Raw genomic sequence first — 16,346 nt, forward strand, 5'->3', positions numbered from 1 at the left:
TTGGTTACTATGGCTAACCATGGGGCCTCCCCCAATTGACCACCAACATTGGGGACATTCTTTCTCCAATTGACTACCAATATAAAGGGGTATTCTTCCTCCCACTGTCCATAATGTAAGAGGCATTCTTCCTCCTACTGGCTGCCAATTTTAGGGACATTCTCACTTCCATTGACTATAAATGTAAGGAGCATTCTTCCTCCCACTGACCACCAATGTAAGGAGCATTCTTCCTTCCACTGACCTCAAATATAAGGAGCATTCTTCCTCCCACTGACCACCAATATAAGGAGCATTCTTCCTCCCACTGACCACCAATGTAAGGAGCATTCTTCCTCCCACTGACCACCAATATAAGGAGCATTCTTCCTCCCGATGACCACCAATATAAGGAGCATTCTTCCTCCCACTGACCACCAATATAAGGAGTATTCTTCCTCCCACTGACCTCCAATATAAGGAGCCTTCTTCCTCCCACTGGTTGCCAATTTTAGGGACATTCTCACTTCCATTGACTATCAATGTAAGGAGCATTCTTCCTCCCACTGACCACCAATGTAAGGAGCATTCTTCCTTCCACTGACCTCAAATATAAGGAGCATTCTTCCTCCCACTGACCACCAATATAAGGAGCATTCTTCCTCCCACTGACCACCAATGTAAGGAGCATTCTTCCTCCCACTGACCTCCAATGTAAGGAGCATTCTTCCTCCCACTGACCACCAATATAAGGAGCATTCTTCCTCCCACTGACCACCAATATAAGGAGTATTCTTCCTCCCACTGACCACCAATATAAGGAGTATTCTTCCTCCCACTGACCACCAATATAAGGAGCATTCTTCCTCCCACTGGTTGCCAATTTTAGGGACATTCTCACTTCCATTGACTATCAATGTAAGGAGCATTCTTCCTCCCACTGACCACCAATATAAGGAGCGTTCTTCTTCCAACTGACCATCAATACAAGGAGCATTCTTCCTCCCACTGACCATCAATATAAGGGGCATTCTTCCTCCCACTGACCTCAAAAATAAGGCGCATTCTTCGTCCCACTGACCACCAATATAAGGAGCATTCTTCCTCCCACTGACCTCCAATATAAGGAGCATTTTTCCTCCCACTGACCACCAATATAATGAGCATTCTTCCTCCCACTGACCATCAATATAAGGAGCATTCTTCCTCCCACTGACCACCAATATAAGGAGTAGTCTTCTTCCCACTGACCACCAATATAAGGAGTATTCTTCCACCCACTGACCATCAATATAAGGAGCATTCTTCCTCCCACTGACCACCAATATAATGAGCATTCTTCCTCCCACTGACCATCAATATAAGGGGCATTCTTCCTCCCACTGACCACCAATATAAGGGGCATTCTTCCTCCCACTGACCATCAATATAAGGGGCATTCTTCCTCCCACTGACCATCAATATAAGGGGCATTCTTCCTCCCACTGACCTCAAAAATAAGGCGCATTCTTCGTCCCACTGACCACCAATATAAGGAGCATTCTTCCTCCCACTGACCTCCAATATAATGAGCATTCTTCCTCCCACTGACCATCAATATAAGGAGCATTCTTCCTCCCACTGACCACCAATATAAGGAGTATTCTTCCCAATGACGATCAATACAAGGAGCATTCTTCCACCCAATGACGATCAATACAAGGAGCATTCTTCCACCCACTGACCATCAATATAAGGAGCATTCTTCCTCCCACTGACCACCAATATAAGGGGCATTCTTCCTCCCACTGACCACCAATATAAGGGGCATTCTTCCTCCCACTGACCATCAATATAAGGGGCATTCTTCCTCCCACTGACCATCAATATAAGGGGCATTCTTCCTCCCACTGACCATCAATATAAGGGGCATTCTTCCTCCCACTGACCATCAATATAAGGGGCATTCTTCCTCCCACTGACCTCAAAAATAAGGCGCATTCTTCGTCCCACTGACCACCAATATAAGGAGCATTCTTCCTCCCACTGACCTCCAATATAAGGAGCATTTTTCCTCCCACTGACCATCAATATAAGGAGCATTCTTCCTCCCACTGACCACCAATATAAGGGGCATTCTTCCTCCCACTGACCACCAATATAAGGAGCATTCTTCCTCCCACTGACCACCAATATAAGGAGTAGTCTTCTTCCCACTGACCACCAATATAAGGAGTATTCTTCTTCCCAATGACGATCAATACAAGGAGCATTCTTCCACCCACTGACCATCAATATAAGGAGCATTCTTCCTCCCACTGACCACCAATATAATGAGCATTCTTCCTCCCACTGACCATCAATATAAGGGGCATTCTTCCTCCCACTGACCATCAATATAAGGGGCATTCTTCCTCCCACTGACCATCAATATAAGGGGCATTCTTCCTCCCACTGACCATCAATATAAGCGGCATTCTTCCTCCCACTGACCATCAATATAAGGGGCATTCTTCCTTCCACTGACCATCAATATAAGGGGCATTCTTCCTCCCACTGACCATCAATATAAGGGGCATTCTTCCTCCCACTGACCATCAATATAAGGGGAATTCTTCCTCCCACTGACCACCAATATAAGGAGTATTTTTCCTCCACTGACCACTACTTTAAGGGGCATTCTTCCTCTGTCTAGATTAAAAGACATAAGGATTAATATAATAAAGATTTTAAAGGTGGCATAAACTGATTACATCTTTCACTTTAATCTCAGATTATTATTGTTAAGGAGAATAATTCTAATAACTAAATTCTTGTAGTGACCAGTGTCACCGAGAATGAAAGTGAGGGAAAACAGGAAACACCAAAACAGGAGCAGAGGGAAAATCCTTGAGGAGATGTAGACTAGAATACTGCAATCACTGAGCAGCAAATGATGTCACCTGTGATGTATTTCAGTTATCTTGCAAACCTGGCCTGTTAGTGGGTCCTGAGGACAGGAGTTGAGAACCATTGATCTAGCTCTTTTCTAAGAGGGCAATGTTTAAATTTTCCTTGATGATGAACATCCACCAGCCAGGAAAAGAAGCAGGTCTGTCTAACTTTCTGCAGCTTCTAATGCACATTGTGAGAAGCTCACAGTGTGCAGTGAAATCATAGTAAGCAATTTCAGTACAGGACAGAGGAGTCTGCAAGCAAGGCCAGAGTTCAGCTTTAAATCAGTATTGTCAAATAAATGTCGAAGAAATGTTGTATGTAAGGTTGTACTTTTCTTTACAGGAAAAGTATAGAGATACTGACATCTTTGTTGATGAAGATAAAAGCTCAGAACTCCGCAGATGAAGTTATGAAGAAATACAGCATAGCACTGAGAACATGACCAGCATCTCTAAAATGAGGCTGTCCAATCGCAGCACTCTTACATGATATTCTGTTTATTGTCCGAATGCCTTTTTTATAATTCAGAGTTTGTTATTTTTTCCATGTGCGATTCATAAATACACCATTAAATGTATTTTTAAATGCAAGCAGTGTAAGTACCTGAATTTGGTATCAGCTTTTTTTGCAGTCCCTGTATAGGGATTAGTGTTGAATCACTGTCCAGTGAACAAGTGGTAGACACAGAAAACTGAAAAGCTGAAATAGGAGATGAACGTGTGGCAAATATGTGTACATTACAATACTGGTTTATTCATTTATATATAAATCATATATGTATTTCACTGTTTGCCCGGAGTTCTGGACTAACATAGTTTATTCAGTAAAGAAGGACAAAAAGCAAGATATAAAACCATAGCAAACAAGTTTTTTTCATTTGTGGTGCATTTGCATTATGTGTTGCGTTAACACACTTCAATTTACAGTAATCCATTGTATTAAGACAGCCCATTCATTTTGAATGGACTTGCAGCACACCTTTTAATCATGGAAAATTGGACTTGATCTGTTGATCTGGCCTATTGGCCATTGTCAGGAAGTCTAAACCATATGTAACAAATATTTAATTTATTGCAGTTTATCTGTCCTTGGATGTGGTGGCGGCACTAGCAGAGGTGTAGAGCTGGAAGAATAGTTTATACATTGGAGGGGACTAACACTGATCAGGCAATACTTTGACAATCTGCCTAATATATAGTAGGTCCCCTTTTGCTGCCAAAACCTGTCAAGGCATGAACACCACTAGACCTTTAAGGGTGTGCTGTGCTATCTGGCACCAAGCAGTTAGTAGCAGATTCTTTCATTCCTGTAAGTTGCGAGGTGGTGCCTCCATGCATTGGACCTGTTTTTCCAGCAAATCCCACAGATGCTTGATTTGTAGGGTTACACTAATACTGAGTATTTTCACGAGTATTCGTAAAAATGCTCCGATACCCGAAACTGATACCCTTGTTGTGTGATTTGAGCCCATACAAAATGAATGTGCTCAAATTGCACTGCAGAGAATCGTATGCGTTTTTAAAAGGAATGTAGTGCAATTCCTGTTCGAATCGCATGGGGTTTCCTGTACCGCTCCTGTGTGAAGGCTTGTATTGATTTCAGCCTGGGTTCACACAGTGGGGAAACCACATGGGATAATGACAGGAATCCCACCGCATTCCTGTTTAAATTGCATGTGATTCTTTGCAGTGCGATTTGAGCCCATTCATTTTGTATGGGCTCAAATCACACCGCAAAGGTACTCTGTATCGGCGAGTACTTGACCAAAAGTATCAGTACTCCTACTCACCAATAAAAATCTGGTATCTGTGCAACCCTACTGGATTGGATTGAATTCCTGGAGAATTTGGAGGCCAAGCTCACACCTTGAACACGTTATGTTCCTCAAACCATTCTTGAACCAGTTTTGCAGTGTGGCAGGGCATATTATCCTGCTGAAAGAGGCCACTGCTATCATGGAATGCCATATCAATTGTTTAAGTAGGTGGTACATGTCAGGTAACATCCACTTGAATGACAGGACTCAAGGTTTCCGAGTAGAACACTGCCCAAAGCATCACGCTGCCTCCATTGTCTTGCATTCTTCCCATACTGCATCCTGGTGTCATCTATTCCCCAGGTAAACGACGCACCCGCCTATCCACATGATGTAGAAGAAAACGTGATTTATCAGACCAGGTCACCTTCTTCTCTGTGGTCCAGTTCTGATGCTCAGGTGTGATGATTGAAGGTGCTTTTGGCTGTGGACATGGGTCAGCATGACTGGACAGACCCTGACTGGTCTGTGGCTACGCAGTACCATACACAACAAACAGTGATGCCCGCTTTTTTTTTTTTTTCTGCTTTCAACACATCAGCTTTAGGGACAACGTGTACTTGCTGCCTAATATATCCCACTGATTTTCAGATGCCATTGTAATGAGATAATCCGATATACACTTTATCTGTCAGTGGTCATAATGTTATGACTGATCAGTGTATAAATGCACAAAAAAATACAAGGTGAGGTTGTGCAGTGAACTTAGAAAATATTAACAGATGTCAAGAATCTTTTTTTTTTTTTTTTTAAAACAAAAATAGGAGTGCTTTATTAAAAATTATTTTAGAACAATATAAGAATCTACACAGTGATATTGTACAATGCCTAACAAATCCAGTTATTGATAGCACAAAAAGAGAACACAATTGCAAGAGAAACACAATGATCATACCGAATGTATAAATAACATAAAGCATTCAAAAACCAATTATCATATACTAATGTGTAGGGAGGGGAAATAAGAGTCAACAATTAACGAGCTGGCTACCCTGTCCAGTGCACCCCATCCCAACAGCAAACACACTAATACCCCCTCAGTTAGTAGTCCAGGGGGACCAAACTTTGTCATATGTTCAAGGACAACCTCTATTCATGTATGTGATCTTATACATAGGTAGGGCCGCACCCACCACTACTTCCCAGGAAGATAGATCCGGGGGGGCGGGGTCGGTGAGGCCCATTTCATTAGGATTTCCTGTTTGGCATATTACAAAAGAGAGGAAATCAATAACTTTGAGTGGTGGGGAAGCGTTGACCATCTTCATGAATGCCTAACAAGGCTAATTCTGGGGAAAGAGGCAGGGGTAACTGCAACCTGAGATTAATCTTTGAAAATACATTAGACCAATAAGATTCGATCATGGGATAATCCCAGAACATATGAAAACATGTTCCTGGGGGCAACCGACACCTAGGGCAGCTGGGATCCCTATCAGAGTAGATACGATGGAGTCTCAGGGGAGTATAATCAATCCTTTGTAAGTATTTCACTTGACTTAACTTATTCCTGGAGGAGATAACTAGCTTAGGACTTTTATTCCAGGCAGTCCTCCCTATTCAGGGATGGAATGTCTGTGCGCGATAATTTCCATAATCTTTCTGCCTTGGAGGAGTTAGTCCCCAGAAGCGAAAGGGGCTTTTCTAGATCTCTCTGAGACAATAGTTCCTCAATAGGATCAAAAGAAATAACAATAATAAAATTAGCACAAATCCAACTTGAGTGCCTATAATTATTGTAGCAGCGCTACTATCTCAAAGTTTATGATCAGCTTTCATGTGTGTGTATGTGTGTGTGTATATGTATATATATATATATATATATATATATATAACACACAAGAAAAAAGAAGTTTGACAGAGGTGTGGAAAAGTCCCAGAAACCTCAGATGGTGGTCTTGCTATGTCACACAAACACCCCACACCGGAGTCCATGCATCACACTCCCCTTCGGGGTTCACACTCACCAGAGGGATGGATTTATCAGGCGTGGATAGATAAACCACAGCTGTTCTCAGCATCAAGAAAGGTCTCACAGCTTATCCTAAGATCTCCACCGGTTTCTCGGACAGAAAAAGTCTCCAATAGCGTAATTCTGTTTTCTCTTTCAGTTTATTAAATAAAAAGTTTTCCATATAAAATTATCGGCCAAAACAGCTTAAAAACTATCTAGGCAGGTAGACGAGCGTTCTTCATACCACAGGGAATAGTGCGACTCACTCTCTGTGGGAAGGAGCATCCACCGCTTGCTTCCTGGTTAGTCTCTTCCTGGTTGTGGAACTCACTCGTCTGGTCGTCTTAAGGTCACGCCCTGACTAGTTTCGTCATTACGACTTCCTCAGAGGGCGTCAATAAGATCAGCCTGGATGAGAAGGAACCGAGTTCTGACAGCATGATGCAGTTGAAAATACCGAAACTGCATCCAAACGGGCAAGTCAAGAATCATTTTAGGATGTAAGAGAGGTGCTACCATGCAATGTCAATGCAGACATAGAAACAGATTCTGAGAAGTACTACTAGCATACAGAAAAGAAGTGATATTGTGCAACAGCCATCAATACAGAATAAGAACAGATATTGAAAATTGCACCTACACAGAAGAGTGTTACTATGCAGAGTCCATACAGAATAAGAACAGATACTGAAAATGACACCCATAGAGAACATTAGAAGTGCCACTGTAGCACAGTGTCCATACATAACAACAAACACTGAGAATTACATTCGTCATACAGAAGACATGAGGTGGTTCTATTCCATGATTGCATAGAAAGGTGTATCTAATATTAAGGTATAGTGCTATGCAATGTTCATATGTAAATGTTATCAGCCTTTCAGAAACCATAAAGATACCTACACTTACACACTGTATCTATGGGGAAGTAGTTGGTAGAGCAGGAAATTTGTTGGGACTACAGAATTGCTCCCAATCTACTCTTTTACATAATTTTGTGAGAGTGGTTCTGTAATCTGCAGAGGTAACCAGGAAAGGGCTGCAGAGTGCACGACAAGACATGAACTGCGCACATTTTTTGCACTCCTGAAGTAGATGAACCCAAAACACTTTAAAAATTTTTGTTGTAAGAGACATTTTTGCATGCACATTTAAAACGAACTTTAGACCTGACGATTAAGCAAACCCCCCAAACATTATATATTTTCTGAAAGCAAACACCCTAGCAGTGATGGCGAACCTTGGCACCCCAGATGTTTTTGAACTACATTTCCCATGATGTTCCTGCACTCTGCAGTGTAGTTTAGCATCATGGGAAATGGCGAACCTTGGCACCCCAGATGTTTTGGAACTACATTTCCCATGATGCTCCACTACACTGCAGAGTGCAGGAGCTTCATGGGAAATGTAGTTCCAAAACATCTAGCATGCCAAGGTTCGCCATCACTGCTAGAGAAGAAAAGAGTGGTAGTTCTTATTTTTTATGTCACACAGTATTAGTGCAACAGTTTATGCAACAACATTTCAGTAAAAACATGCACTAAAGCTAATTTTAGAGCACATAAACGCACTTTATTACCCAATATCTGGTAAAATATAGAAGTTGAGATTGTGCAGAGTAAATAAATACCAAACGTGCCAAGTTTTAAAACTGCGTTCGCTTGTGATACAACGACAAACTTCAGTATTCTTTATTTTCCATAGGTTAAAAGCCCATACAGGTCATCATCAGTTTAGGGTTATCCAAGAAAAATCGGCCTAGAATTACTGCTCTAACTCTGGTGTGCACAGAGATAAGTAATGTGTAGCGCAATAAACATTTTTGTGCATAGGCACCCCTGTCGCATGCTTTTATATTCGTAGTTGTGTGTATGTAGTGTGTGTGTGTGTGTGTGTGTGGGTGGGGTTATCAAAAATGTTAAAGTGCTTGGGTGCAATTTCAAGTAATTGCACTATATATACAGTATCTCGCAAAAGTGAGTACACCCCGGACATTTTTGTAAATATTTTATTATATCTTTTCATGTGACAACACTGAAGAAATGACACTTTGCTACAATGTAAAGTAGTGAGTGTACAGCTTGTATAACAGTGTAAATTTGTTGTCCCCTGAAAATAACTCAACACACAGCCATTAATGTCTAAACCGCTGGCAACAAAAGTAAGTACACCCCTAAGTGAAAATGTCCAAATTGGGCCCAAAGTGTCAATATTTTGTGTGGCCACCATTATTTTCCAGCACTGCCTTTACCCTCTTGGGCATGGAGTTCACCAGAGCTTCACAGGCTGCCACTGGAGTCCTCTTCCACTCCTCCATGATGACATCACAGAGCTGGTGGATGTTAGAGATCTTGTGTTCCTCCACCTTCCATTTGAGGATGCCCCACAGATGCTCAATAGGGTTTAGGTCTGGAGACATGCTTGGCCAGTCCATCACCTTTACCCTCAGCTTCTTTAGCAAGGCAGTGGTTGTATTGGAGGTGTGTTTAGGGTGGTTATCATGTTGGAATAATGCCCTGCAGCCCAGTCTCCAAAGAGAGGGGATCATGCTCTGCTTCATTAGGTCACAGTACATGTTGGCATTCATGGTTCCCTCAATGAACTGTAGCTCCCCAGTGCCGGCAGCACTCATGCAGTCCCAGATCATGACACTCCCACCACCATGCTTGACTGTAGGCAAGACACACTTGTCTTTGTACTCCTCACCTGGTTGCTGCCACACACGCTTGACACCATCTAAACCAAATAATTTTATCTTGGTCTCATCAGACCACAGGACATGGTTCCAGTAATCCATGTCCTTAGTCTGCTTGTCTGCAGCAAACTGTTTGCAGGCTTTCTTGTGCATCATCTTTAGAAGAGGCTTCCTTCTGGGACAACAGCCATGCAGACCAATTTGATGCAGTGTGCGGCGTATGGTCTGAGCACTGACAGGCTGACCCCCCCACTCCTTCAACCTCTGCAGCAATCATACGTCTATTTCTGCAAGCGCCTAATGTATTTTGCGACGATTCGGAGATTGTGAGCAGAATTGTTTTCACCCGTGATCCGGAATGCCTAGGTGTGAACCTGTGGCTACATATCAGTGGTGCCTGGTGCTTAATATTTTGGGAGGGCGGCACACAAGCCTGCCTCCCCCGCAGGAGACAGATGGCAGCGATCAGTCTCCTCTGTGGGAGACGGATGGCGGCGATCATTCCAAACCCCCCCCACCACGGGAGAGAGATGGACGGCGCCGTTGCTTCTCCTCCCAGCCGAATAAGAAGTGGATCCTCCTGAGACCTGATTGGCTGGGAGTCCTAAGACTCCCTGGCCAATCGGGTCTCAGAAGCCGCTTCCTGATTGGCCAGGAGGAGAATCAGGAAGACAATAGTGAATATTAATTTGCTATTGTCACACAACTGGGTGGGCTCAGGGCGCAGTGCTTGAAGCCAATTAGAGCCTCAGGCAATACTCATGTGCTTCAAAAAAAAACAAAAAACCTATTGAAATATATGTGTCTGGCGCCCTGCATGTAGATTAGGGGCTACCACTGCTACATATATATTTCAACTAATAGAAAACTTACCATTATTACCTGTGTTGTGTCAGTTCTTCTGGGTCAAATGTCCACTATACACAGTAGTGGACAGAATCACCCAAAGGTGTGAAACCAAATAATTAGGACAGACACTCCTGAGTCCTGGGTAGAGTTGCCACCTCATCCCTTTAAACCCGAACACCTTTCTGAGGCTAATTAAATGCAGATAAGGCACCAAGTGAGTTTAATAACCACCTTAATCAGCCACAGAACCTGTGTAATCAATATGTGTTCGGGTTTAAAGGGATGAGGGGGCAACCCTAGTCCTGGGTCGGGTTATTTATTAAAACTGGTGAGTGCAAAATCTGGTGCAGCTCTGCATAGAAACCAATCAGCTTCCAGGTTTTATTTTGTCAAAGCTTAAAAATTGTATAACTTGACCCTCCCTCCTAGATTGTAAGCTCTAATGAGCAGGGCCCTCTGATTCCTCCTGTATTGAATTGTATTGTACTTGTACTGTCTGCCCTAATGTTGTAAAGCGCTGCGTAAACTGTCGGCGCTATATAAATCCTGTATAATAATAATAATAATAAATAAGCAAGCTGAAGATAGAAGCCGATTGGCTGCAATGTACAGCTGCACCGGATTCTGATTATATTAGTGTCAATTCACAAAACCTGAAAGAGCTTTAAACCCCCAACCCCCCCTCCCCAGTGATTTCCAGGGGTGAGGACCCCCCTAACATGTATTGGGGAGGACCATTGTGGATGATCAGCTCAGCAGGGGCTGTATTGTGACTGTTGGCAAAATCACTATAGAAAAATTCAAACTGCTTCTGGCACATTCACACACTATAATAATAGAAATAGAATTAATACAGTGTATATATATATATATAAGCAAAATATATAATATAATATATACAGTATATGCAGTGTATATATATAAATATATAATAAATATATACAGTATATATAATCAAAATATATAATATATACAGTATATATAGTTGATAATATGATATATATAATAAAAATAAATATAATATATACAGTATATATAAAAATAAATGATATATATATATATATAAATATATTAGAGAACACAGCTATGTTTTTTCTCAGCCTGTAGCAGCCTCCTGTACAGGTGGAGATGAGGACGGTAAGTAAGGGGATGTCTCTGCTATCTTCCTGCTTCCTCCTCGCTGACCACCTGTCATTCCAACCTTCTGCCCGCCCGAGTGTGTCTGCAGTCCCTTGCTTATCTTTACATCTGCAGATCAACGCTGCACCTGCCTGTGCCCGCCCGCTCTGGCTGTCACAGCAGCACCTTGCTATTGGGCTGCGGGGCGGGTGACGTCGTATGACGGCTGCGCGCTCGGAGCTGGTTTGTCCTGTGGGGCTCACTGTAGAGGTGTGCGGGGCAGGAAGAGGAGAGACAGCAGAGCTGCCTGGAGGTTTGTGTACTACGAGGGGGGAATATAGTGTGTGTATATGAGGCTCTACCACGTGACTGTATGCCAGGCTCTGTCCCCTGACTGTGTTTGTATGGAGTGGGCTTCTGTGCATGGCAACCAATCAGCTTCTAGCTTTTATTTACAAAGTATAGCTGAACAAGCTAAACCTGGAAGCTGATTGGTTGTCCTGCACAGTTGCTCCAATTCTGGTAACTCCCCCCCATTCCCCACAGTGTCTGACTTGAAGTGGATCATCACCCCCACATCTGTTCTCTCTTCAAGGCTCAGCAGGTCTCTGCCGGGTATTTGAGAATGTATGGAGGATTTCTGTGCATGCTCATAAATGTATGTAGTTCCTGGTGTATGGGCTTTGTATTGACCAATGATATTTGTGCGCAGACATACCAAGACCGGCGACATGCGTGCGCTCAATCTTCCAAATTGCATTCGCCCCCCACCCCCCCCCCCCCGGTTAACACGTATACAGTTTATTACCAAAAGTATTGGGACACCTGCCTTTACACGCACATGAACTTTCAAGGCTCCGTTCACATCTTGGCATATGGGGGAGAAAATCGCGGCATGCCCGTCGCCCAAAAGAAGCTCATGTACTTCTTTTGGGGCGAAAGACATACCACGATTGTCGCCCGACGAATCACGGGAAAATCGATACGCGTTGGGGTGCTATTAAAATTTGACGGGCAACGCACAGGCGTCCTGCGATTAGCCGCTATTGCGAATCGCGGCGATTTGGAATGCGGAGATGTGAACCTAAGGTTCCATTCACACCGTGGTGTTCTGTTTTGCGGGCAGACTCACCGCGATTCTGCAACGACATGGTTTGCGGGATGCGCCCTTGCGACCTCGCTTATTTTAATGGCACCAAATCGCGGCGGGATTTTGCTGCGATATTATCACTGTGAAAATGCGCAAACAGAATCGCAGGAGGCCTGAAGCCCAAAAGAAGTTCTTGTACTTCTTTTGGGTGTTGGGGGTCCCGCGATTCTGTCTGCGCGTTTTTACCGCGATTCGTCTGGGGACAATCGCAACAAAATCGTGCCACGACTTGGTGCCATTCCAAATAGTAGGGATCGCAGGGGCGTCCCGCAATTTACGGCGTTTCTGAATCACGGGCAGAATTGCAGCAATTCCGCCTGCAAAACGGAACGCCATGGTGTGAATGGGGCCTAATGACATCCCAGTCTTAGTCCGTAGGGTACAATATTGAGTTGGCCCACCCTTTGCAGCTATAACAGCTTCAACTCTTCTGGGAAGGCTGTCCACAAGGTTTAGGAGTGTGTCTATGGGAATGTTTGACCATTTTTCCAGAAGAGCATTTGTGAGGTCAGGCACTGATGTTGGACAAGAAGGCCTGGCTTACAGTCTCCACCCTTATTTATCCTAAAGGTGTTCTATCAGGTTTAGGTCAGGACTCTGTGCAGGCCAGTCAAGTTCGTCCACCCCAGACTTGCTCATCCATGTCTTTATGGACCTTGCTTTGTGGAGTGGGGATTATGGTGTTGGGTTGTTTTTCAGGGGTTGGCTCCTTAGTTCCAGTGAAGGGAACTCTTAAGGCGTCAGCATACCAAGACATTTTGGACAATTTCATGCTCCCAACTTTGTGGTAACAATTTGGGGATGGCCCCTTCCTGTTCCAACATGACTGCGCATCAGGGCACAAAGCAAGGTCCATAAAGACATGGATGAGCGAGTTTGGTGTAGAGGAACTTGATTGGCCTGCACAGAGTCCTGACCTCAACCCAATAGAACACCTTTGGGATTAATTAGAGCGGAAACTGCAAGCCAGACCTTCTTGTCCAACATCAGTGCCTGACCTCACAAATGCTCTTCTGGAAGAATGGTCAAACATTCCCATAGACAACCTTCTAAACCTTGTGGACAGCCTTTCCAGAAGAATTGAAGCTGTTATAGATGCAAATGGTGGGCCAACTCAATATTGAACCCTACGTACGGTCGGACTTTGTTCGGACATTCCGAAAACAAAATCCTAGGATTGTTTCCGACGGATGTTGGCTCAAACTTGTCTTGCATACACACGGTCACACAAAGTTGTCGGAAAATCCGATCGTTCTGAACACGGTGACGTAAAACACGTACGTCGGGACTATAAACGGGGCAGTGGCCAATAGCGTTCATCTCTTTATTTATTCTGAGCATGCGTGGCACTTTGTCCGTCGGATTTGTGTACACACGATCGGAATTTCCGACAACGGATTTTGTTGTCGGAAAATTTTATCTCCTGCTCTCCAACTTTGTGTGTCGGAAAATCCGATGGAAAATGTCCGATGGAGCCCACACACGGTCGGAATTTCCGACAACACGCTCCGATCGGACATTGTCCATCGGAAAATCCGACCGTGTGTACGGGGCATAAGACTGGGGTGCCATTAATAGTTCATGTGCGTGTAAAGGCATGCGTCCCAATACTTTTGGTAATAGAGTGTATGTGGTGTGCCAATCACAGGAGGCAGCAGGGCCCAGCCTAGGCCAGAAAGCAGGATGTTCCACCCAGGAAAGGTACTACATGTGCAAAGAATGGAGAGAGGGGGAGGAATCAACACAGAAAAGCTTGTTGTGAAGGGTTAAAGTGGAACGAAACCCTCAAACACTCACTTCCAGCAATGCGGTGGTCACATCCCTCGCCAGCCTTTCTGCTCTTCTCGGATTCTGGGTTTTAGATGTTTTGATTGGCTGGTGGGGTGGATTGCATCAGCCATTCCGGTGCAGCCGGAGTGTGCCAGGAATGCCCAACTCCATGTACATTGTATGTATTTAGTGTGTTATTACAGAAGAGATTCCTGTAGCAGTTCAGTTCTCTGATGGACAGCAGATCTGCACTTCATTAGGAACGGCCAACGGCTTGGTCAATCTCTGTACTGTATATCAGTGATCATCAACCCTGTCCTCAGGACCCACTAACAGGCCAGGTTTTATGTATTACCTTGGGGGAGATGCAGTTGGATGAAGGAAAGATTCTGGACAGCCGCACTCCAAAATCAAATGCCGTTATTAAAAAAAAAAGGAGGTAATAATCCCAAAAATTACAAACCGCAGCAAACAACGGATCACAGGATCTGACGCGTTTCACACTTTCAAAAGTGCTTATTCATAGCTAAAGAACCACAAATATTAACTGCAATATATACACACAGATATCTAATAAACATGCGACCCAAACCTGGGAATAAATGACTCTAATTAGAGTTAGTTGGTAGGTGAAGTGGGATGATTAGTGTATAGATAACATATGTGGTTAAATGTGAGAGCACCACTAAGTATTCTAAAAGATAAAAACAAAAAATGTGTAAAAGTGGATGTGCATAAAAAAAAAAAAAAATGTATATAATTATATTGTGTGTGTGTTTGGAAGATGCTATCTGCAAAGACCCAAAAACATTTAATGAAACATCCATTGAATATAATCAAAAAAATGAAAAATGCTTAATGTTTGATATTAAACCAAAGTGCACATGTGTTGGAATAAAAATACTTGTTATAAAACATACATTTATATAGTGTAGAATGTGAAAATGAGGATATGTATTATAAATAGAGACGTGAAAAATGTGAAGTGGAATGATGTAATGGTAAACGAACATCCGTGTCCATATAAACATGCGTATCTCCAGGTAAGGAACACTAAGCATGTGAGCATAAACATACGTGTGTGTGGATATATAACATAAAACTATAGAAAGACATGGAGAAAAATGAGGCAGAACTGGATGTTATATTCACTAAGAAATGTATGTTGATGAAACTCCTTGGGGAGATGCAGACCAGAATACTGCAATCACTGAGCAGCGAATGATATCACCTGTAATGTATTTCAGTTATCTTGCAAACCTGGCCTGTTAGTGGGCCCTGAGGACAGGGTTGATGACCACTGCTGTATATGATAATGAGCACTTCTGACCTCGGATGCTCTCCTAGGTGTACTTCCCAGCCGGTCAAACCTTGTATCAGGTCCTTCCAGAATCCTAGGCCCCAGACACTTGTGAAGAAGATTGATTACAGCTGTTGTGAGTTTTTGTTTTTTTTTTTTTTTTTTTTTTTTTTTTTTTTTTGCTGTGTGTGTAGATCTCCCCTTCCATTGTTTCAGTGACCGTTGTAATACTGTGTAAAGCTGGCCATAGATGGATCGAAATTTGGTCCGTTCAGCAGGAACCAGCCAAAAATTCATCCATGTGTGGGAAGGTTGGTTGTACTGAAGTCGATCTGTAAATTGACATCAGTACAACCAGCCTGTCCTTCTTCCCCCTTCTTCTTCCTTCTTTTTTTTTTTTTCTTTTTTTGTTCAATCGCTGTTGGCAGCTATAGCCCCAAGCAGTGATCATTGTATTCTGATGGCTGGGAAACCTTCTGCAGTCATAACCCAATAGTTCTGCAGGAGGAATTAAGCAAATTTCTTATATATATATATATACACACACACACAAAGGAAGGAGAATAGCATAATGTATGGCATATACACCGCATTTTTTTTGTTCTTTATTTTTCACAATTTTCATAGCAAATACAGGGGGAAAAAAAAAGCATCCTTATTACCCCTGGAATCGCACCAGGGGATAATATTACATATTATAAATACAAAATAAGTACATTACCCCGCTTCTTCTCCCTTCCCATGCCTTCCCCTAAGTTAAACCTTCTCTCTTCTCGTTCCCTTCCCTACCCCCCTACC

At 43.1% G+C, this 16,346-nt stretch overlaps 2 protein-coding genes across 7 annotated transcripts in view; both read left to right on the top strand.

The window, feature by feature from the left end:
* Positions 1–3,485, top strand: part of GCFC2 (GC-rich sequence DNA-binding factor 2) — a 42,949-nt gene extending 39,464 nt beyond the window's left edge. The window contains exon 18 of the mRNA XM_073625287.1: positions 3,238–3,485. Coding sequence (XP_073481388.1) covers positions 3,238–3,337 — 100 coding nt within the window. The 3' untranslated portion in view covers positions 3,338–3,485. The remainder of the gene's footprint in view (positions 1–3,237) is intronic.
* Positions 3,486–11,551: 8,066 nt separating this feature from the next.
* ITSN2 (intersectin 2) overlaps positions 11,552–16,346 on the top strand; it is a 272,629-nt gene continuing 267,834 nt past the window's right edge. For 4 of the 6 annotated variants that reach the window (XM_073625291.1, XM_073625295.1, XM_073625289.1 and 1 more), the window contains exon 1: positions 11,552–11,641. The gene's annotated coding sequence lies outside the window, so the exon portion shown is untranslated. The remainder of the gene's footprint in view (positions 11,642–16,346) is intronic. The other 2 variants (XM_073625297.1, XM_073625293.1) reach the window with 2 other exon arrangements.

Source organism: Aquarana catesbeiana, linkage group LG04 (genome assembly GCF_042186555.1).
Source record: "Aquarana catesbeiana isolate 2022-GZ linkage group LG04, ASM4218655v1, whole genome shotgun sequence".
NCBI lineage: Eukaryota > Metazoa > Chordata > Amphibia > Anura > Ranidae > Aquarana > Aquarana catesbeiana.